The sequence below is a fragment of the Bos taurus genome, chromosome 3, assembly GCF_002263795.3.
Source record: "Bos taurus isolate L1 Dominette 01449 registration number 42190680 breed Hereford chromosome 3, ARS-UCD2.0, whole genome shotgun sequence".
Lineage (NCBI taxonomy): Eukaryota > Metazoa > Chordata > Mammalia > Artiodactyla > Bovidae > Bos > Bos taurus.
In genome coordinates this window covers 13,856,787-13,878,713 of record NC_037330.1, presented here as the reverse complement: position 1 = coordinate 13,878,713, position 21,927 = coordinate 13,856,787, and the positions used below count along the sequence as shown (strand labels likewise).

The 21,927-nt window shown below is 45.3% G+C and overlaps 1 protein-coding gene across 8 annotated transcripts in view; it reads right to left on the bottom strand.

Moving 5' to 3' along the window:
- Positions 1-21,927, bottom strand: part of ARHGEF11 (Rho guanine nucleotide exchange factor 11) — a 115,972-nt gene that overhangs the window by 44,607 nt on the left and 49,438 nt on the right. For 6 of the 8 annotated variants that reach the window (XM_059884961.1, XM_059884963.1, XM_059884962.1 and 3 more), the window contains exons 2-5: positions 3,984-4,016; positions 2,806-2,820; positions 2,391-2,479; positions 1,330-1,428 (exon numbers count right to left, since the gene is read on the bottom strand). In XM_059884961.1, the coding sequence (XP_059740944.1) occupies positions 1,330-1,428; positions 2,391-2,479; positions 2,806-2,820; positions 3,984-4,016 (236 nt within the window). The remainder of the gene's footprint in view (positions 1-1,329; positions 1,429-2,390; positions 2,480-2,805; positions 2,821-3,983; positions 4,017-21,927) is intronic. The other 2 variants (XM_024989921.2, XM_024989923.2) reach the window with 2 other exon arrangements.

Sequence of the window (21,927 nt, the reverse complement as noted above, 5' to 3'; positions counted from 1 at the left end):
GGAGCCCTGAACTCATAATTCACTGGAGGGGATCCTCATACATTCTGTATCAAAGAGATCACAGAGGCAAAGTACAAGTTACTGGCAGTTCCACTCGCTCTCTCACCCGAGTCCAGGAACCTCGAGAGAATACAGAAGCAAAGAAGAAGTTTCTTTTCAGAGTTCTACCCTAGGATATGAAAAGCAAACCTCCCCCTGATAAAAGTTAACTCCCAAACATAAGGAGTGCTAATTATTTATATCCTCGTATGGCCCACATACCTCATTTTGGTCATGAATTTGAAATTCTCTTTTCACCTTTCACATAAATAAATTCCAAATATTTCTTCCAAAGTTAAGTAAAGCACATATCCTTTCCATTTTGCACTCTACTTAGTAGGAAAATGCTGGCCAGTTACCTACCCCTTTCCTTGTACTCTTTTTCCTGCTTGGGATGTACCATGCTGCCAGGACCAATCCCATTTGCTACAATGAGGTTCACTCTTTTTAGAGATACTTGCCTCATATTTTTCGCCACTCCCATCTCCTTCCTGCTCCTAGTTTTCAATCTGGGTCACTTAACAACAGTGATTCTACCACCGGACATTACAGAGCTCTGAAATACCTGAAGCTTTTCCATACACAACTGATTTGCTTACAATGCCCTCCCACTCGCTACTCGCTACTCGCTTCCCACCAAACTCCCATCTCGTCAACGTGTTCTCTATGGCCATCTTTCAAACTACTCCTGAAATCCGATTTTCTTCTAAGAAGGCTCCCCAAACTAATAAGAAGGGAGATACTATGCTTCGAACAAACTAGCTCAACACAACCTTCCAAGTAACCCTTCTTCTTGTGTACTGTCCAACATACATCTTTCAGTCATTTATTACTGAGTGTAATTGTATCTGCACAGATATCTGGAACAGAAAGCCTGCCTCAACTGTGAATGCTGCAGCACAGTAACCATCTGTGCTTGGAGCGAGGTCATGTGAAGGCGGGAAGAAGAAAGTGGGTCTTCGATTTCTCCATGGCATCTTCCAACCTGGGACAAGGAGCTCCCCTGGAGGGCAATCAGGCACCTGCCTGATGACCTGAGGGCTATTTTGCCTTTTTCACAATTCTAACAGGGAAATCAAGCCCAGAGTGTGAGCCCTAGAAATGCTTAGTATTGTGGAGGCATCCCCAGATGTGCCCAGGGAACCAATTCTAGAATGAACCATGCATGCCACAGGACGCCCAGGCCTCTAGTAAAAGCACATGCAAGTTCTCCAAGTCCTATGGCACTGTCACATCCACGGTGACTTTCTAAGAACTGTCCACTGCTGGCGAGGGAGACACAGCACTCACCAGGCCGCACAGACTGCACCAGGACGATGCGGTCCCCGCTGACTGTGAAGCCGAAGCCATGCTGGTCCCTCTGGATGATGACGCAGCGCTGAACCAGACCTGGCAAGAGGGCGAAGGGGAAGGGGTTTCAGCTGGGTCTGTCACTGGGAAGTCAGGGCACACAAGCCAGGGCCAAACAAGCAGAGCCCTAGTGTGGTTCTTCCTCCAGAGAGCCTTTCCGGATTCCCTCGACAGCCTGTCCAAACACACTCTTGCAATGCAAGCCTTTCTCAGCAATCGACAAAACCCTGTCATCTACTCTGTATTCTACACAAGAAATTCCCTTCTTGAGGTGTGGAGGTGTTTGTCTCTCTTGTACATGTTTCTCTTTTTAGGCTTGTTTGAGTGGGACTGGACAAAAAAGGGGGCTGGCCAACGCCAGGCTGAAGACTAATATCTCAGAGAAGCAACCCCGGGACCGAAGCCTAAGTGACCCTGGAAGTTTTCCATTAAATCACGTTCAGTGAATACAGAAGGTGGGTCACCAGTGCGTGTTGCCTCTGCAGAGATGGATAACTCATGGGGGCAACTGAGGGCTGGCCTGTGCCAAAATGCAGGGAAGGATAAACGACTAGAGAAAACCCCTTCTGCCACAATCACACACAGAACGTAGGGAAAAAGAAAGCCAGGCTGTAACTGCCCTCAGACTCCATCCCTGTGGGCACGTATGAGATCTGTACACTGGGGGCGTGTATTAGATACTGTTTCCTGTAACGGAGACAGCACGAGCTCCAGCTACAACCCCACTGGTTTCAGGTCCTGGTTTTGTCTCTTACAAGTTTGCACACTTGGAAAACTTTTTAACCACTCTGTGTCTCAGCTCCCTCATCTGTAAAAGAGGGATACTTTCTACCACTGATAAAAGGACTGAATAAGACAATCGGTAAAAACACGTAACACAACGCCTCGTGCACATTACGAGCTCAATATAAAGGCTAAGTCGTCTTGTATCTAGGGTATGCAGATCTGTCTGTCTGGGTGAACACCTCTGTGCCTATGTGTTGATGCCCTGAGAAGATTACCTGTTGTCTCAGATGTGTCAGAGGGCTGGCGGTGGTGAGAAGGGGACTTGCGTTCAGGTGCTGAATCTCCCAAAGACAGGCTACTTAACCTGGAGAAAGAGTAAGAAAAGCACATCAACGAACTGAGCAGGGAGGCACCACCCTCGTAGCAGAAGGAAGCTCTGTCGACAGGGGCCCTGAGTCTTGGGTAACAAGAGACTGACCCTCTCACTCTGTACCCCGCTCCATCTGGTGGGAGACTGGCCATGTCTGCACCACGGGCAATACCACCTATCTGGAATGCTAGGTGGGCAGAGCAGATATGATCTCTTTAATACCCAGCAAGGCGTCAAGGGAAATAGCCCTTCCTGGAGTCAGGAGACAAAGAGACAATAGCAAGAACAGGGTGTGCACAGACACGCGTGGTGGGTCTTACCAGGCTGCAATGGGGCTGATGCAACAGAACGGACGCGGCGGAGAAAATGAATGCGAGAAAAAGATAGGAAAAAACAAACAGCTAGTTAGTTTAGGCAACGATTTGCGAGGAAGAGGAGACTGCAAGCCAAGGATGGGAGGGTCAAAAACACACACAGGCCTGCAGGGCACAGCCGAGGACAGAAGGGGCGGGAGCAGAGACACTCGCCCTCACTCTAGCTTAGGCTCCTCATCCCTCTCCAAAACAAGTGTCTCTAGGAGGCTGACCAGGCCTTTAGCCGGGTAACTGGCAACTTCACCTGTTGGATAACTGGCAATTTGAACCCTTTTCTAGAAAGGCGGAGTAGAATGGTCATCACCCAAGCTTCTGAGATTCCATTTATTTTGTGTGTACCATGGAGAACAGAAATCGGGTCTGTTTGATGGTATATTCCAATCCCATTTCTACAGCCAGCTTAGGGCATCCTGCTTAGAAACTATTACAGCCCTAAAATCTCAAAGTACCAGGGATCACCAAACCAGATCTAATAACAGGGCCTTGCAGGAACAGGAGAAGCTCAGATCTTTACTATGCCTCTCCTTTTTAGAAAAGTGTCTGAGCTGCCAGTTCCTAATCAATAGTTGCTGCCCCTCCAGAGGGCGTCTCCTAGCCATATCCAGCAAATGACTACGTAAAAGGGTCTTCACGGAGGCCCTTGTGCGGAGGCAAAACACTGCAAAGAATCTAAGGGTTCGCGGCGGGTGACTGGTTAAATAAACTGCAGGATATCAATATAATGACACAGCCTTCAGTCTATAAAAGAATGAGGGGTCTCTTTATATAAGACAAGGAATGGTCTCCAAGAAACATTGTTGATTGAAAAAACATGATGCAGAATTATGTAGATGGTAAGAGAGAAGAAAATGATTTGCTTATATGTTTGTTTACATATATATACAAAACATGCAAAATCTCTCTGGAAGGGTACAAAAGAAACGTATATCCCTGGCTGCCGCTGAGGGAGAAAACTGCCGGGGAAAGGGATGGAGTTGGAACCTTTCGATTATCTTCTCATTTGTTACCGTTTAAACTCTAAGTCATGTGAAAGTATTAACTATTCAACTAATACAATACAAGTACATAACTTTTACATATAAAAGGGGGTGGTTCCTCCCCCCTCACCCTGGCACCCCACTTACCTGGACAGGTGAGACTGCTTTTTACTGGCTGATCTTTGGATCAGAGACAGAAGGACATCAAGGAAGAAGAAAAGCGGGGGGCCCAGGAGAGAGTGACGCAGGAAAAGAGGAAGAAAGGAAAACAAAACAAGACATAAACCAGACAAGACACTGGAGACGGTTGGTTCACAAGAAAAACCACTGGCCACAGTACAGTAGATCCAGCTTACTGAACTGCAGATTTGCCTGCACCTTGTTGCTGATTGAAACCTTTCAGAGTTTCACCACTGCACCTGGGAGAAAGGTCACAGATGCAGCAGCCAACAGGAAGCGCTAGTTAGCCAGCCCCTCCACCGTAACCGCAGCTCCCAGTGCCTATCCTAACTGCAGTGTGAACACTCAACGCGACCGCTTGTTCGTCTGTCTCTGGGCGGTAAGGTCCATCAGGTCACGGCCGTCTTGTCGGTCAGCACTCCCCACGCCTGGCATGGCAAGTGCGCCGTCCTGTTTGGTCCCCGCTCTTCCCTGTTCTCTCACTTGCCGTGGTTTCTGGCTCCTGCGCCCCACGTCATGTGTGGCACACACTGCTCCTTCCTCCTCGATGTTCCTTCTGCTCTATTCCCCATTACTACACCTGTCAACCAGACAAGAAGGCAAACTTCCAGAAGCTACAACTTCTGGCTGTCTTCAAATTATTCTAGTCTATCATGCCCTGCCCTGACCTCCACCTCCTCATCCAAGGTAAAGATTCAACTTAGCTTATCATTAAGTAAACGTCCTAGAATCTATGAATGATAGCTAAACCTACTGTGGTAATCGTTTTATTTAATTGTGGCTGTGCGGAGGGGTGGTCTTAGTTGCTGCATGGGGATCTAGTTCCTGACCTGGGTGGAACCCAGGCCCCCTGAATCTGCAGCATGGAGTCTTAGCCACTAGACCACCAGGGAAGATCCCTGTGGTAATTATTTTGCAATACGTGGGTGCCAAGTCCTTATGCTGTCCATCTTAAAATTAGGTAGTGCTATATGTCAATTAGATCTCAATAAAATGGGGGAGGGAAAGTCTTAGAATCCAAACCTCTGTTATTTAATACAATAGCCACTAGCCACACAGATATGTAAATTTAAAACAAAATTTACAGTTCAGTTTCTCAGTTGTACTTCGGCTGGTGGCTACCTTATAGAATAGTGCAGATTAAAACAGTTCCTTCACTGAAGCAAGTTCTGTTGGACAGTGCTGCTTTAGATACCGTGCTGGCGCTAGGGGTACAACAGTGAGTGAGACGCAGTCGCTTGCAGGTAATGGATGAGGCAGATATACGAAACTTCAGTGCAAACGCTGAGGGGCAGAGCTACTTCCTGCAGCAGCGAGGGATTCGCAGAATAAACTTTTAAAGGTCTTTTCTTCCAGCTGCTCGTCTGGTGTCTTCGGCCACATCCATCACATCCCACCACTGGATTACCCAGAATGGGCGTGAACTCCTCCCTGCTCACTACCTCAGAAGAAAACCCATCCCATCCTAGGACAGCTTGGGCTTCCTCCTTGCCTGGTTCTGCTCGGCTCTGTGAAAGACTGGTTTCCTATGCCCACATTAAAGCTTAGAAGGAACGGTCTGGTAACCTAACCTGGTTTGGTTTTGCATTTGGGCTGGGTTGTGAACTGTTCAACATAACTAAGGGCACACTAGGCCAAGGTTTATGCACCTGGCTGTACAGGACTGCTGGGGCAAAGACAAGGGTCATTTCAGCAGCCATGGAAAGTTCCTCTCAAAAAAAAAAGTCACCGCATAGGGCGGAGACAGCGGAGGACAAGGGGGATTACAACATAATTTTAACAGGTACAGGGTTTTTTCCTCCTTTTAGAGCTTAAAGGAAGAATTAGAATTAGAGGAGGAAGAAATGCTTGTATCAGCAGATCAAGACTATCATGCAGGTTTCCCCCTCTTCCTGATGACATTCCCATTAAACTTTAGCAGCAGAGATCAGACTCCAATCAGCCTAAATCCGATGGGAACATAGGAAGCCCAGGAAAGCAGAGAAGTTCCCCCAAATCTGTGGCCCTCTAAATGGCATCACTGAGACAGATCTTCTGATCCAACTTCTCATTAAGCCCCATATTTATCCAGTCAGTTACAGAGACTGCTAAGTCCTTTTACGTTTTCCCAGAATTGCTCCTTCCTTTCCATTATCATTGCTATCCGTCACTTTAAGCCATATGTCCACTGCCTCAAATTATTAAAATAAAAAAGAAAACAGCTCTTGTTTTCACTCTCCAGTGCCTCCAGTATTCTACCACAATGGACTAACTTTCCCAAACACTAGTTCTTTGGGTCCCCTCAGATCAAGAACCTAGGATTTCCCTTGTTACTCTCTGTATGATCAGATATGTGTGTCACCTACTACTAAAGGCTTTTCATCAAGTGGCTCCAAGCACCCTTTCAAATTCACTTATTGCTCACTTTGTCCTGCCTCTATTGCATCTTAAAAGATGCTGCACTCATTCTCGCCTCTGCTTTATCATGGCCTCCATCCCTTCTCTTCACTTCTGCCTTTTCAAGGCTCTGGTCAAATGGCCCTGATTCTGTGAAGCCTTCCCTGGCCACTACAGCTCGCATTTGTTTTACCCCAATATTTTCTGGGAAGAATCTCAAACCTATATATTAAAGTTAAATGAGCAGCATGATGAATACTTACATACCCTTCATCTAGATTCACCAATTAACACTTGTCACACTTGCTTTATCTTTTTTATGATGATACACTTTTTCCCATTTGAGAGTTGCAGATGTCATGACATTTTACCCCTAACTATGTCAGCATATACCCCCTTGGGCCCCTAAAATTCTATATAACCACAATGCCAACAGCACACCCAGTGAGTTTACCTTTGATATAATATTATCTCGTATATAGCCTGTATTCAAATTTCCCTCATTCTTTCACTAATCTCCTATACAGTTGTTTCCAACTGCCTCAATACAGGATCCAGTCATAGATCTTAGAACTGCATTTATTCATAGCTTTTAGATTCATTTAATCTAGAATATCACCCCCTCCCCCCACCCCAACCTACTTTTCTTGGTCTCTTCTAACACCAACATACAGAAGAGTTCCAGCCGGTTCTTAATTGAATGGCCTGCAATAGATTTGTCTGTCTCTTTAGGATTAGGTTCAAATTCAACATTTTAAAAGAGTGTTAGATAACTGATGTGACACAGCTCGCCCATTTCTGGTGAGGATAGGTTTGATGACTTAGGTAAGCTGGTGCTCCTAAGATTTCTCACTGGTAAATCTACATTTTCCCACTTAAATTAGTGGGAAATGGGTGGAGTGCTATTCTGAGACTGTACGACCATCCTGTTGTCCAACAGCTTCCCACACAACAGCTTTATTACCCACTGATGCTCCCTGGGGACTGACTGATGCCTCAGTGGGCAAAGAACCTGCCTGCCAACGCAGGGGACACAGGGGACTCGGGTTTGATTCTCGGGTTGGGAAGGTTCCCTGGAGGAGGGCATGGCAACTCACTCCAGTGCATCTTGCCTGGAGAATACCATGGACAGAGGAGCCTGGCGGGCAACAGTCCAAAAGGTCCCCGCCTGAGCCACTTACCGCACTGGTGGCTGCAGAACGGCACTCTGTGAAGCCTGTAGTTCCGGCCACATCTATTAGCCCGCAATCTTGTAAAGAAAGTCATTTTATCCCTTTTCTGAAACAGTGCTATGAACTCACGAATTTTTTCCCTCCAATGCAAATACACTATAATCCATTACTGCTTTTTAAAAAATGTTAAAGTTGTCTCAGTTTGGCTGGTGGGAGCTTCTACAAACCAGCTCCTGTGTCCTTTAAAGTGTCACCATCTGCCTTATTTTCTGGCACAAAAAACAACAACAACAAAAACACTCCAGGCTCACCTTGTACGTTCTCTATGTCAGACTTGGACTCAAACATTTTTTTAAGGAGCCCTGGTTCCTCTTAGTAGGAAATGTGTGTAGAAACAAGCCTGGGTGCGAGGTGCTCATTGTTGCGAAGCTGCCACTGCTTCCCCGCCGTTCAATGGACAGAGCCAGGACATATTAAGAAATTATGAGTTTACAAGGAAATCTTGTTTGACTCCAACATTACAGGGTTCTCTCATCTTCCCCAATTCCGTATTTTATCTTTCTTTTCCCACAGTGAGAACCTTGTTCACAAACAACAGTAATGTATTTATTATAATATAATCATCTGCTCTACTCCATTCACACATCAAAGATTGTTTCCAGAGTTACTATCCCAGTAACAGCAAACTAGGTAGAGGTTAGACTTTCCTTGCAATTCTTTTTCTCCTTAGGACCTACAAGACCTTTTAGAACTAACACCCAAAAAAGATGTCCTTTTCATTATAGGGGATTGGAATGCAAAAGTAGAAAGTCAAAAAACACCTGGAGTAACAGGCAAATTTGGCCTTGGAATATGGAATGAAGCAGGGCAAAGACTAACAGAGTTTTGCCAAGAAAATGCACTGGTCATAGCAAACACCCTCTTCCAACAACATAAGAGAAGACTCTACACATAGACATTTCCAGATGGTCAACACCGAAATCAGATTGATTATATCCTTTGCAGCCAAAAATGGAGAAGCTCTATACAGTCAGCAAAAACAAGACCAGGAGCTGACTGTGGCTCAGACCATGACCTCCTTATTGCCAAATTCAGACTTAAATTGAAGTAGGGAAAACCACTAGACCATTCAGGTATGACCTAAATCAAATCCCTTATGATTATACAGTGGAAGTGAGAAATAGATTTAAGGGCCTAGATCTGATAGATAGAGTGCCTGATGAACTATGGAATGAGGTTCGTGACATTGTACAGGAGACAGGGATTAAGACCATCCCCACGGAAAAGAAATGCAAAAAAGCAAAACGGCTGTCTGGGGAGGCCTTACAAATAGCTGTGAAAAGAAGAGAAGCAAAAAGCAAAGGAGAAAAGGAAAGATATAAGCATCTGAATGCAGAGTTCCAAAGAATAGCAAGAAGAGATAAGAAAGGCTTCCTCAGCGACCAATGCAAAGAAATAGAGGAAAACAACAGAATGGGAAACACTAGAGATCTCTTCAAGAAAATTAGAGATATCAAGGGGACATTTCATGCAAAGATGGGCTCGATAAAGGACAGAAATGGTATGGACCTAACAGAAGCAGAAGATATTAAGAAGAGGTGGCAAGAATACACAGAACTGTGCAAAAAAGATCTTCACAACCCACATAATCATGATGATATGATCACTCACCTAGAGCCAGACATCCTGGAATGTGAAGTCAAGTGGGCCTTAGAAAGCATCACTACGAACAAAGCTACTGGAGGTGATGGAATTCCAGCTGAGCCATTTCAAATCCTGAAAGATGATGCTGTGAAAGTGCTGCACTCAATATGCCAGCAAATTTGGAACTCAGCAGTGGCCACAGGACTGGAAAAGGGCAGTTTTCATTCCAATCCCAAAGAAAGCTCAAACTACTGCACAATTGTACTCATCTCACACGCTAGTAAAGTAATGCTCAAAATTCTCCAAGCCAGGCTTCAGCAATACATGAACCATGAACTTTCTGATGTTCAAGCTGGTTTTAGAAAAGGCAGAGGAACCAGAGATCAAATTGCCAACATCCGCTGGATCATGGAAAAAAGCAAGAGAGTTCCAGAAAAACATCTATTTCTGCTTTATTGACTATGCCAAAGCCTTTGTGTGGATCACAATCAACTGTGGAAAATTCTGAAAGAGATGGGAATACCAGACCACCTGACCTGCCTCTTGAGAAACCTGTATGCAGGTCAGGAAGCAACAGTTAGAACTGGACATGGAACAACAGACTGGTTCCAAATAGGAAAAGGAGTATGTCAGGGCTGTATATTGTCACCCTGCTTGTTTAACATATGCAGAGTACATCATGAGAAACGCTGGACTGGAAGAAACACAAGCTGGAATCAAGGTTGCCAGGAGAAATATCAATAACCTCAGATATACAGATGACACCACCCTTATGGCAGAAAGTGAAGAGGAACTCAAAAGCCTCTTGATGAAAGTGAAAGTGGAACGTGAAAAAGTTGGCTTAAAGCTCAACATTCAGAAAACGAAGATCATGGCATCCGGTCCCACCACTTCATGGGAAATAGATGGGGAAACAGTGGAAAACAGTGTCAGATTTTATTTTTCTGGGCTCCAAAATCACTGCAGATGGTGACTGCAGCCATGAAATTAAAAGACACTTACTCCTTGGAAGGAAAGTTATGACCAACCTAGATAGCATATTCAAAAGCAGAGACATGACTTTGCCAACAAAGGTTCGTCTAGTCAAGGCTATGGTTTTTCCTGTGGTCACGTATGGATGTGAGAGTTGGACTGTGAAGAAGGCTGAGTGCCGAAGAATTGATGCTTTTGAAGTGTGGTGTTGGAGAAGACTCTTGAGAGTCCCTTGGACTGCAAGGAGATCCAACCAGTCCATTCTGAAGGAGGTCAGCCCTGGGATTTCTTTGGAGGGAATGATGCTGAAGCTGAAACTCCAGTACTTTGGCCACGTCATGCAAAGAGTTGACTCATTGGAAAAGACTCTGATGCTGGGAGGGATGGGGGGCAGGAGGAGAAGGGGACGACAGAGGATGAGATGGCTGGATGGCATCACTGACTCGATGGACGTGAGTCTGAATGAACTCTGGGAGTTGGTGATGGACAGGGAGGCCTGGCGTGCTGCGATTCATGGGGTCACAAAGAGTCGGACACAACTGAGTGACTGAACTGGACTGAACTGAACTGACTGAACTATTTGTGAAAGTCACTTTGGATGAGTTTTTTATGCTATCAATTTGAGATACATTTAGGTTTTGTTCTTTTTTCTTTTTTTGCTGTGCTGTGTAGCATGCGGGGTGTTAGTTCCCTGAACAGGGCTCCAAACTGCATCCCCTGCAGGATAAGCGTGGAGTCTTAACCACTGTACCGACGGGGAAGTCCTTAGGTTTCTGTTTATATCTGTACTTAACTTTAGGGTTTGCTCTTTCAGGGTTATTTATTTTTTAAATCTGTCAAACATTTACATGGTTGAAAACTCAAAATGCAATTTAAAAGGTACATTCAGAAGTGTCCTTGTCCCTTCATCTCACTCTTCCCCAGGTAACCACTTCCATTTGTTTTTGGTTTTCTGTGTTTCTTCTTGTAAAAACTAAACAAACACATATAAATATTCTTATTTTCCTGTCTTGTTTCCACAACAGGTAGTATCCTACACTTTTTACACTTTTTTTCATTTAACAGACCTTCAAAGAAACTCCCTATCAGTTCCCAGAAATCTTCCATTTCTTTATCCTTTTCTTTACAACGCAACCCAAATTCTGACACAAATGTTCCTCCCTGCTCCCGAGCATCTGGTGTGTCAGCCCTGCCAGAGGGCAAAGATTACAGGGTGTTCTTCCCAGTATGCTCCCCAGCACCAGACACAGGACAGGTGCTCTGTAAAAATAAGGAGAAACAGCCTCCTCATCCGAGCTTAGAGGGTGTGTGATGAAGCAAGAAAAGGGCTGTGATCTTCTAGACAGCAAAGCTGAAGGGCAGTGACCAGCCCACAAATCATTCTGCTGGCCTATGGTATTTGTGTGTGGATGTGTGTGTGTGTGTGTGTATTCGAGGGACTGATTAGATGTGTAGACAGAGTGCCTGAAGAACTATGGATGTGTGTGTGTGTGTGTGTATTCGAGGGACTGATTAGATGTGTAGACAGAGTGCCTGAAGAACTATGGACGGAGGTTCATAACACTGTACAGTAGGCAGTGACCAAAACCATCCCAAAGAAAAAGAAATGCAAGAAGGCAAAGTGGTTGTCTGAGAAGACTTTTACAAATAGCTGAGGAAACAGGAGAAGTGAAAAAAAAGATCTTAATGACCTGGATAACCATGATGGTATGATCACTCACCTAGAGCCAGATATCCTGGACTGCAAAGTCAAGTGGGCCTTAGGAAGCATCACTACGAACCAAGCTGGTGGAGGTGACAGAATTACAGCTGAGCTATTTCAAATCCTAAATGATGATGCTGTTGAAGTGCTGCACTCAATATGCCAACAAATTTAGAAAATTCAGCAGTAGCCACTAGGCTTCTTTGGTGACTTAGTTGTAAAGAATTCTCCTGCAATGCAAGAGACATGAGCTCGCTCCCTGGGTTGAAAAGATCCCCTGGAGAAGGAAATGGCAACCCATTCCAGTATTCTTGCCTGGGAAATATCACGGACTGAGGAGCCTGGTGGGCTCCAGTCCATTGGGTTGCAAGAGTCAAACTACCACCACCACAGCAGTGGCCACAGGACTGGAAAATGTGTTTTCATTTCAATCCCAAAGAAGGGCAATGGCAAAGAATGTTTAAACTATCATACAATTGTGCTCACTTCGCATATTAGCAAGGTTATGCTTAAAATCCTTCAAGCTAGGCTTCACCAATATGTGGACTGAGAACTTACAGATGTGCACTTTGGGCTTTGAGGGGGTGTAGGAACCAGAGACCAAACTGCCAACACTCGCTGGACCATGGAGAAAGCAAGGGAGTTCCAGAAAAGCATCTACTTCTGCTTCATTGACTGCTAAAGCCTTTGACTGTGTGGATCCCAATAAACTGGAAAATTCTTAGAGAGATGGGAGTATTAGACCACCTTTTGTAACTCTTGAGAAACCTGTACAAGGATCAAGAAGCAACAGGTAGAACCAGACATGGAACAACTGACTGGTTCAAAATTGGGAAAGGGGTACGACAAGGCTGAATATGGTCACCATGGTTATTTAACTTCCATTCAGAGAACATCATGTGAAATCACCGGGCTGGATGACTCACAAGGCGGAATCCAGGTTGCCGGCAGAAGTATCAACAACCTCAGATATGCAGATGATACCACTCCAGTGGCAGAAAATGACGAGGAACTAAAAAACCTCTTGATGAGGATGAAAGGGAGAGTGAAAAAGCCGGCTTGAAATTCAACACTGAAAAAAACTTAGGATCATGGCATCCAGTTCCATCACTTCATGGCAAATAGAAGGGGAAAAAGTGGAAGCAGTGACAGATTTTCTTTTCTTGGGCTCCAAAATCATTGTGGACTGTGACACAGCCAGGAAATTAAAAGACACTTGCTCCTTGGAAGGAAAACTATGATAAACCTAAAATAGCATATTAGAAAGCAGAGATGTCACTTTGCAGACCAAGGTCCATATAGTCAAAGCTATGGTTTTCCCAGCAGTCATATATGGATGGGAGAGCTAGTACATAAAGAAGGCTGAGCACTGAAGAATTGATGCTTTCCAATTAAGACTCTTGAGAGTTCTTTGGACTGCAAGAAGTCAAATCAATCAATACTAAAGGAAATCAACCCTGAATATTCATTGGAAGGACTGATGCTGAAGCTTCAATACTCTGGCCACTTGATGCGAAGAGCCGACTCACTAGAAAAGATCCTGATGACTGGGAAATAGTGAAGGCAAAAGGAGAAGCCCTCGACAAGAGGATGAATGAGATGGTTAGAGAGCATCACCAACTCAATGGACATAAATCTGAGCAAATTCCAGAAAACTGTGGAAGACAGGGGAGACTGGCATGCTACAGTCCACTGGGTCAAAAAGAATCAAACATGACTTAATGACTGAACTATATATATATATATGTTTAAAATTAATTGCTAAAAACTTTAAAAATCAGGCAATTTCATCTTTAAAAATACAGGTTTCTGTTTTTTCTTGAAAAGGCTGAAGTTCTGGCACTACTGGGTCTTGAGTCTCACGCAGTGACAACTGGCTGCATGGCACCACCCCCTTCCAATGGAAGACTGCTGGTCTCTTCATCCTCATCCCCATCCCACCACAAATGTGAGAACAAGCACAGGGCTGAGAATATCCCTGTTCTGTGATAATAATTAAGTTCTTATTACCTACCAGGTACTGTGCTAAACATCTGACATACATTATCTTATTTAATAACCATAAAAAGCCTGGTGAGGCAGGTAGCACATCTCCACTTTCAGATGAGTGAGCAGGGAGCTTAAGTAAGCAAAGATGAAATGTGCATGAAGTTGATCTGACTGCAAGGTCTGTGTTCCTAAACAAAAAGCTATGCCCATATGCAGATCCAATTGGTCTTTAACTGGGCTTTATTTTCCTTTTTACATGCACACGTGCATACAATGTATAAACATACATATATACACCTCACATGTGCAGACGAATATGTATGACAAGATATATACATGACATGTAGATACATAATATGTACATAAATATATGTATATAAAGGTATAACACATGACAGATATAAAGGGCACACTATAACATAGGCTGACCTAGGTGTTTTCAGTTCGGGGCAAAGTAATCTTCTTGAATCTCTGCCCAGAGTGAGGAACAGTAAACCAGGAAAGAGCTACCCTGCCAGGACCTTAATTCTAAATAAAGTCCACACTCTCTGAACCCTGACCTGGTCTTACTGGTCTGGCTTCCCTTATCTGCCAGGGTGGAGCTTTAGGCAGCTTCCTGGCACCCTAACTTTCTAAGGATTCTGCCTCTGGGTAGAATTTTCCCTATGGTCTGAGACTGGAAACACAGCAAATGCCTATAGCACAGAAAAAAGGCCAGTTTGCAGACAACCCTTGCTGACAGAATACGACACAAATGCTCACTAACAGCTTATATAATTGAAGACATTTAGAGGTAGAAAAGGGTACAGATCAATAAAAGCAGCGGTTTCAATCAGAACCAGAGTGCAAAGTTAAGACTTTAAATGATATTGCAAAAAGGGCTGGGCTTGGAAATCAGGGAAGTTCAGGTGCTAATTCCAATCCTGTCTCTAAGTCACTACGGGCCACCACCCACCTGACTTCCTCACATGTCAATTCTTCTGTAAAAGTGGAGGGCAGAAAAATGGAGTGGGAGAGTCTGGCAATGTAGCCAGAGAAGGCTCACATCTCAGGTGGATCGTTAACTAGCTGATGAGCAGCATATGAATTACGTGAGGCTTCAACCCTAGGAATTCAACTCAGCAGGTCTGTGGTGTGAATACTATTTCTATTTCAAGTGATTCCTTACTCAGAAGACCATAACTTCGAGGAGCTCTCAAAACAAGTCCCTTAACTTCCGAGTCTATCATCTGTTTTCCCTGTGTTTCGTTGTTCCCTGTCCTTCACCATCTCCCAGAGTTTGCTCAAACTCATGTCCACGGAGTCAGTGATGCCATCCAACCTTCTCATTCTCTGTCAGTCCCTTCTCCTTTGGCCTTCAATCTTTCCCACCATCAGTGTCTTTTCCCATGAGGAGGCTCTTCGAATCAGGTGGCCAAAGTATTGGAGCTTCAGTATCAGTCCTTCCAACGAATATTCAGGGTTGACTTCCCCATGGACAGAGGAGCCTGGTGGGCTAGAGTCCATGGGATCACAGAGTCGGATACAACTGAGTGACTGAGCGCACACACACACTCATTGTACCAGGCCCTCTGTTTTCTCTATTAGGTCTTAAACCCCTTGAGAAGAAGGACGGCTTTTTACTCAACCTTGTATCACCAGCCAAGGTCCAGCACAGGGTCCTGGAGGACACGTGATCCAAAATGTGTGCTTAAGGAATGTACGCGTCCTTTCTTTCTCCCAGGGCTGAGGTGGGGATCAAAGATGTAATGTTGGTTAAGTTTTTGGAAGTGCAAAGTCCTCTGCAAACAGTCCTATTGTGTTTTCTGCCCAGATCCAGCTTGGGTGACCTACACTCAATATGTGTCAGAGGTCAGGGGAACAGGACAAGAGTGAGTGAATGAACAACACGCGGAGAAGTGGGAATGACTCCTGATGTGTTCTGATTCTAGGCAGGGCCAGGAAAGCTCTCCTTTCCACTTTTATAAGGATTCTTGGAGAACAAGAGATGTGGGGACATGTTCAGTAATCAGAGCAGATCACTTGGTAGACAGTGTGTGTGGAGGAGGGAGACAGAGAACTGGGGTGTGATAGGGCTGGCTAGCTTGGTTCCCCATTTCAGACTTCGCATGCGGCCCGTGTGGTAAGGTCTGGAAAGCATAGCCTGAGGGGTAAACTGCAGGCTCCAGCTTCAATTTAGCCTTTTCCTGGCTGTGTAGCTTCAGTCAAGTCACCCGACCTTCCACGCCTCAGTTTCTCAATAACAAATGTGGATAATGACACTTTCCTCAAACGGTGACTGGGAGGACCAAATCCCTGTTACCAATCCCTCGAAGCTAAAATGTTCACACTGAAATCAATCTCCCCAGCCCAAGCCTAACCCTGGCTCCTGGGCAAATGGTTTCTCCTCAGGAGACAGGGCCACACAGTTGCTCAAGCCAGAAACCTGAGCTATCTCTGCTGCTGCTGCTGCTGCTGCGTCGCTTCAGTCGTGTCCGACTCTGTTCGACCCCATAGATGGCAGCCCACCAGGCCCCGCTGTCCCTGGGATTCTCCAGGCAAGAACACTGGAGTGGGTTGCCATTTCCTCCTCCAACGCATCAAAGTGAAAAGTGAAAGTGAAGTCGCTCAGTTGTGTCCGACTCTTAGTGACCCCATGGACTGCAGCCCACCAGGCTCCTCCATGCATGGGATTTTCCAGGCAAGAGTACTGGAGTGTGTTGCCATTGCCTTCTCCGGAGCTATCTCTGACACTCCCTCAAATCTAATCAACCATAAAGTCCTACTGGTATTACCTACCATTTTTTTTGGAATCCACCTACTTTTGCTCCTTCCTGACAGATGCCAGGCTTCCCTGGTGGCTCAGACGGAAAAGAATCTGCCTGCAATGTGGGAGACTTGGGTTCGATCTCTGGGTCGGGAAGATCCCCTGGAGAGGGAAGTGGCAACCCACTTCAGTATTCTTGCCTGGAGAATTCCATGGACAGAGGATCTTGGGGGGCTACAGTCTATGGGGTCACAAAGAGGCACACACAACTGAGTGACTAACACTTCCCTTCTTTACCGTTATTTTTGGAATCCACCTACTTCTGCCCCTTCCTGACACTGGTCTCCTCACATCTCCTCCAGCCTCCACTCCTCTCGAAGCCAACCATTCTCTATACACGCTGGGAGGGGTTTCTTCAAAGGATACTTTAGAATGCGTGTCTCCCTTCAGTGGTCTCCTACTGTCCTTGTATGACGCTCCAAGCCCGCAGCATGGGCCTGGCAGGTCCTCCTCTCCGGTCACTCAGCACCCCGACCCACACCCGCCTTCCTTACTATATTCCAAACCCAGGGGCCTCCTCACCCACCTCGGCCAGGCTAACTCACACTTTCTTCACGGTTCTCCGTAAACAAATGCTTCCTTTCAGTGAAGTTTTCTCTGATACTCAATAAGCTGAATCTCCCCCGAAATTTCCCGTTGCAATGCCTAACTCAATAGTAACTAGTTATTTGGGTGTTTTCCTGATTGTTTAATACCTACTTTCCTCATTTAATGATAAGCTTCACTGTCTCTTATTCTCTAGAGCACAGAGCAGCTTCAGAACACAGTACATAGTAGACATTTAATAATACTCGTTGAAGGATGATGCCAGACAATACATGCAAAGAATCTTCTAGATATCAAAATTCTGTAAACACACACACCTCATCAAAAGGAAGGGCTCTGAGTAACCTCATAACACACGTTTGTTAGGGTTAAATTCAGTTTCATAGTTTCAAAACAAAGCTAAATGAAGAAGGAAGGGGTCAACCTCTCTATGGACTTACAGCAGCGAGTGACATCAACCTGGCTGTAAGAACTGGTTAAGCTCCCAAAGGCTTCCATTCTCCCAGATTTCCAGAATTCAACCTTGTACACAGGCAGTGAAGCATCCACCAAACAAGAAAATGCATGTTATGTATCCCTCTGTTCATTGGAGCACTATTTACAACAGCTAGAACATGGAAGCCACCTAGATGCCCATTGACAGATGAATGGATAAAGAAGCTGTGGTACATATACACAGTGGAATATCACTCAGCCATAAAAAGGAATGTGTTTGAGTCAGTTCTAATGAGGTGGATGAACCTAGAACCTATTATACAGATTGAAGTGAGTCAGAAAGAGACAGATAAATACTGTATTCTAACACATATATACGGAATCTAGAAAAATGGTACTGAAAATTTTATTTACAGGGAAACAATGGAGAAACAGACATAGAGAATAGACTTATGGACATGGGGAGAGGGGAGGAGAGGGCGAGATGTATGGAGAGAGTAACATGGAAACTTACATTACCATATGTAAAATAGATAGCCAACGGGAATTTGCTGTACGTCTCAGGAAACTCAAACAGGGGCTCGGTATCAACCTAGAGGGGAGGGAGCTGGGAGGGAGGTTCAAAAGGGAGGGGACATATGTATAACCTGTGGCTGATTCATGTTGAGGTTTAACAGAAAACAGCAAAATTCTGTAAAGCAATTATCCTTCAGTGAAAAATAAATCAATTAAAAAAATAAAGAAAAAGAAAATGCACGTTAACATTGGTATTGGTGACTACAAAGCAGACGTGGTTGAGGGGATGGCCAAAGGACTCAGAAAGGAGACAGGCTTTAACCAGAATCTGGAGGGGGAGGCGGGAGGCGAGGCAGAACTCTGGTGGGAAGCTGTGCTGTGCAAGGTCATGATGCTAGGGGAGGAAACGGCGAAAAGCCGAGGCACAGGAGGAGGCTGAGAACACAGCATATCTGGTGAGCCTGTCAATGCACCACAGGAGGAGAAAAGCAGGAAGGGCCAGACAAGAGGCGTGAGCAAGACAGAAAATGGAAAAGACACGGGTTCTCATCCTGGTTCTACCACTGAAGAGCTGGTGGACCTTAGGAAACCGTCTCAAACTCTCCTAGTCTTAGCTTCTCCACCTGAAAAATGTGCCTTGCTCTACCTGTCTCACAGAGCTGCTGTGAGAATTCAATGAGATAAGGTGGCTCGAGTGGTAAAAAACCTGCCTGCCAAGGCAGGAGACATAAGAGATACAGGTTCAACCCCTGGGTCAAGAAGATCCCCTGGAGGAGGGCATGGCAATCCACTCCAGTATTCTTGCCTGGAGAATCCCCATGAACAGAGGAGCCCAGCGGGCTACAGTCCAAAGGGTCGCAGAGTCAGACACAACTGAAGCAACTTTGCATGCAGCACCCAAGGAGTATCAAAGGCTTTGGAAACTAAAACAACACACTCATGTTAGGAAGCATAAGGGCAGAGGAAAAGGTTAGGGCCGGTTATGGGTTTTATTCTTTACAGAGGGGAGCTGCTGAGGGCTTTCTACAAGGACTAACAGGGTAAGATCTAGCCTCTAAAAAGTCAGGTCTGACTGCAGGGACTAGAGCGGATGAGAAGCGGGAAGGCTGGAGGCCCAGAGCCTGGATGGGCCAGACACGGTGTGCACCTGAATGGGAGCCCAGCTGCTGCAATTCAATAGCAAAGGCAGGAGACAGACAGACCACTGAGAACGGGCCGCCGGCAGCGGACCTCAGGAGTACCTTCTTATATTGACTGCATGTCGAAATAACATATTTTGAATATATTGAGTTAAATGAAATACACATTAAAATGAACTCACCAGTTTCTCTCTACTGCTTTTTAGGCAACTCCTAGAAAATCTTCAATGACACAAGCACTTGCATGCTATTCCTACTGGACGGCACTGGCCCAGCCTCGCCACACTGCCGTCTCCCTCGAGGAGGGCCTCCTATCCCTCAGACCGCTCAAAGGGAACCAGCAGCCTGCCCAGAGGTAGCCTCCCAAACGTCTCTGTCCCTCACAGCGCACAGCACAGCTTTCTGCCTAAGCACTGTGTATACTGGGCTGTCCTTTCCCCGTGTGTGCTGGGCTGTAAGCCCCTGAGGGCACGCCACAGCGTCTCTGGAGCCCCCAAGAGGAAGCAGTGGGCCCCACTCGGGGGGTGGCCATGGGCAGTGCTGAGCAGAGAACAGTGCCACACGACCCTGGCTGGGCACCCTTCTCTTCACTCAGAACCCAACACCCCACTAGCCTCCCAGGCCCTCCCAGCACAGGTATGCGCACACAGCTGATCTCTTATTTGTCGCACATCCTTCAGAGAAAGTGCAGCGCTCGGGTTATGCCCAGGAATTCAACTGACACTGAGGAGCTGTGTGGGGGGAGTGCGGAATTAAACAAGAGTGGGTATGTGACCTGGCTGTTGCTGATCATTTGTGTGGCCAAGGGAAAATTACTTCCTGTGAAACTCAGTTTTCTCATCTACAAAATGGGAATACTAGCTACCCGTCCTGCAGGGCTGCTGTAAGAACTGGTGTCGTGTATGTGAAGTCTCTAGCACAATGCCTGGCACACAGCAATGTGCAGAAAGTGATCGCTATTCTTGTCATTTGTAAGACCCTAAGTCAAACATAATTAGTAAGTTACTATCAAAGCCATCATATCCTGAGACTTAACACAAAACGAACAGATTCTGAGTTATCTAATTCAGGGGCAACCATCTCACAGATCTCCTCGGAAGCAAAGGACCTAGTTTTTACCACTGTTTTACTTAGTTCACGTTCATTTGCTCTTGTCTAAGTATCCTTCAAACGTTACTTCTGATGAAAATAATGTGCTTCAGGACAGAAAGAGAAACCCCAGGAGACCTGGATCCCAGCGCCAATGCTGCCATTCACTAGCTGTGAAACTCCAGATAAGAACCAAAACAAGCCTCTGGAAGGTCCAGCGTGTGCGTGCACTTGGGGCAGGGCCCCAAGAAAAGACATCAGTGATACTGCCACAGTAGCCGGGAGGGAGCAGGCCAAGGTACTGAGAAGGCAGGACTGACAGTCTAGACACCTGAGTTCTAGATCAAATCTGCCCTTTTTTTTGTTTACCCTTGAAAAATGAGAAGAAAATTGTATAGAATAAGCACCTAATATGTTACAGGTATTCATTTAATCCTCACAATAACCCGGTGAGGTAGACATTGTTATTTTTCTTAACAGATGAGAAAATGAGATTCAGAGAAGTAAGCAGCTTGACAGACACACAGGTATTAAGTGGTAGAGGGGAGATGCGAGCCTAAGCTGGCCCGATCAGTGTCTTGCAATGAAGGTGCTGCACCACAGCGCCTCTTGTCCTTTCTTGCACTAACATTATCTAATTCTTTGTCTCTCACAGTGCTTTTCTGGCATATCAGGTCTTTGTAGCACAGGGGGCTCAGGTAGAACTAAATTCATCTGACTGGGAAAAAATAGTAGACACCCTCACCAGCAATCATCCTGAAGCACTCCAGGAACTGTACTAGTAAGGCCCACAAGATGGCTAAGAATATTTTTTATTGGTTTCCCAATTTTAACAAAAGCAAAGGAATAGAAAGCAAAGCCTAGAATTCACAAAATAAAGAGTGAGCATCTGTCATGAGGCTCAAGGCTTAGGAGGGTGGAGTGGAAACGAGGGATGAAGCTTCTTCCTCACCTACATCACGCCCACTGTGTGACAGTGGGCCAGCCGTATGACACCTCTGAGGTCAGCTCTCACCCTGATAAAACGGGAAGACCGCGCTCTGCACTTCTCACAGGGAACTGTGCTAACTAAATTATCTGTAAACCAAAAATCACTCTACAGGTATATCTCGTTTGACCTAAAATTTCCCTAGAAAGATAAGCAAATGTGTTCTGAATGAAGGTGATGATAATACTTTCAAAACAAACTTTCAAAAGACTGGGTTTTCTTAAAGCAAGGGATACCTTGCTTTATACGTCATAAAAACAAAATTGTTATTTGAGTCAATTTTTTTTATTATTGGCATAAAAAGGACAAATCATAAAACAAATAACCCAGAATAACAGCCAATCCGCAGTCTCCATTTTGCTTAATTTTTTTTGGCCGTTTGTCTCAGAAGATTCACCTTTGTGATTTACTTTGTTAAGGTGGGCTTTAAACTAGTGGTTTCACTTTCCTGAGTTCAAAACACAATTGATAGGAAAGTACTTGGTGGCAGAAGAAAGTTAGTCTTTGATTTTCAAACTGCTGAGGTCAAACCATAAA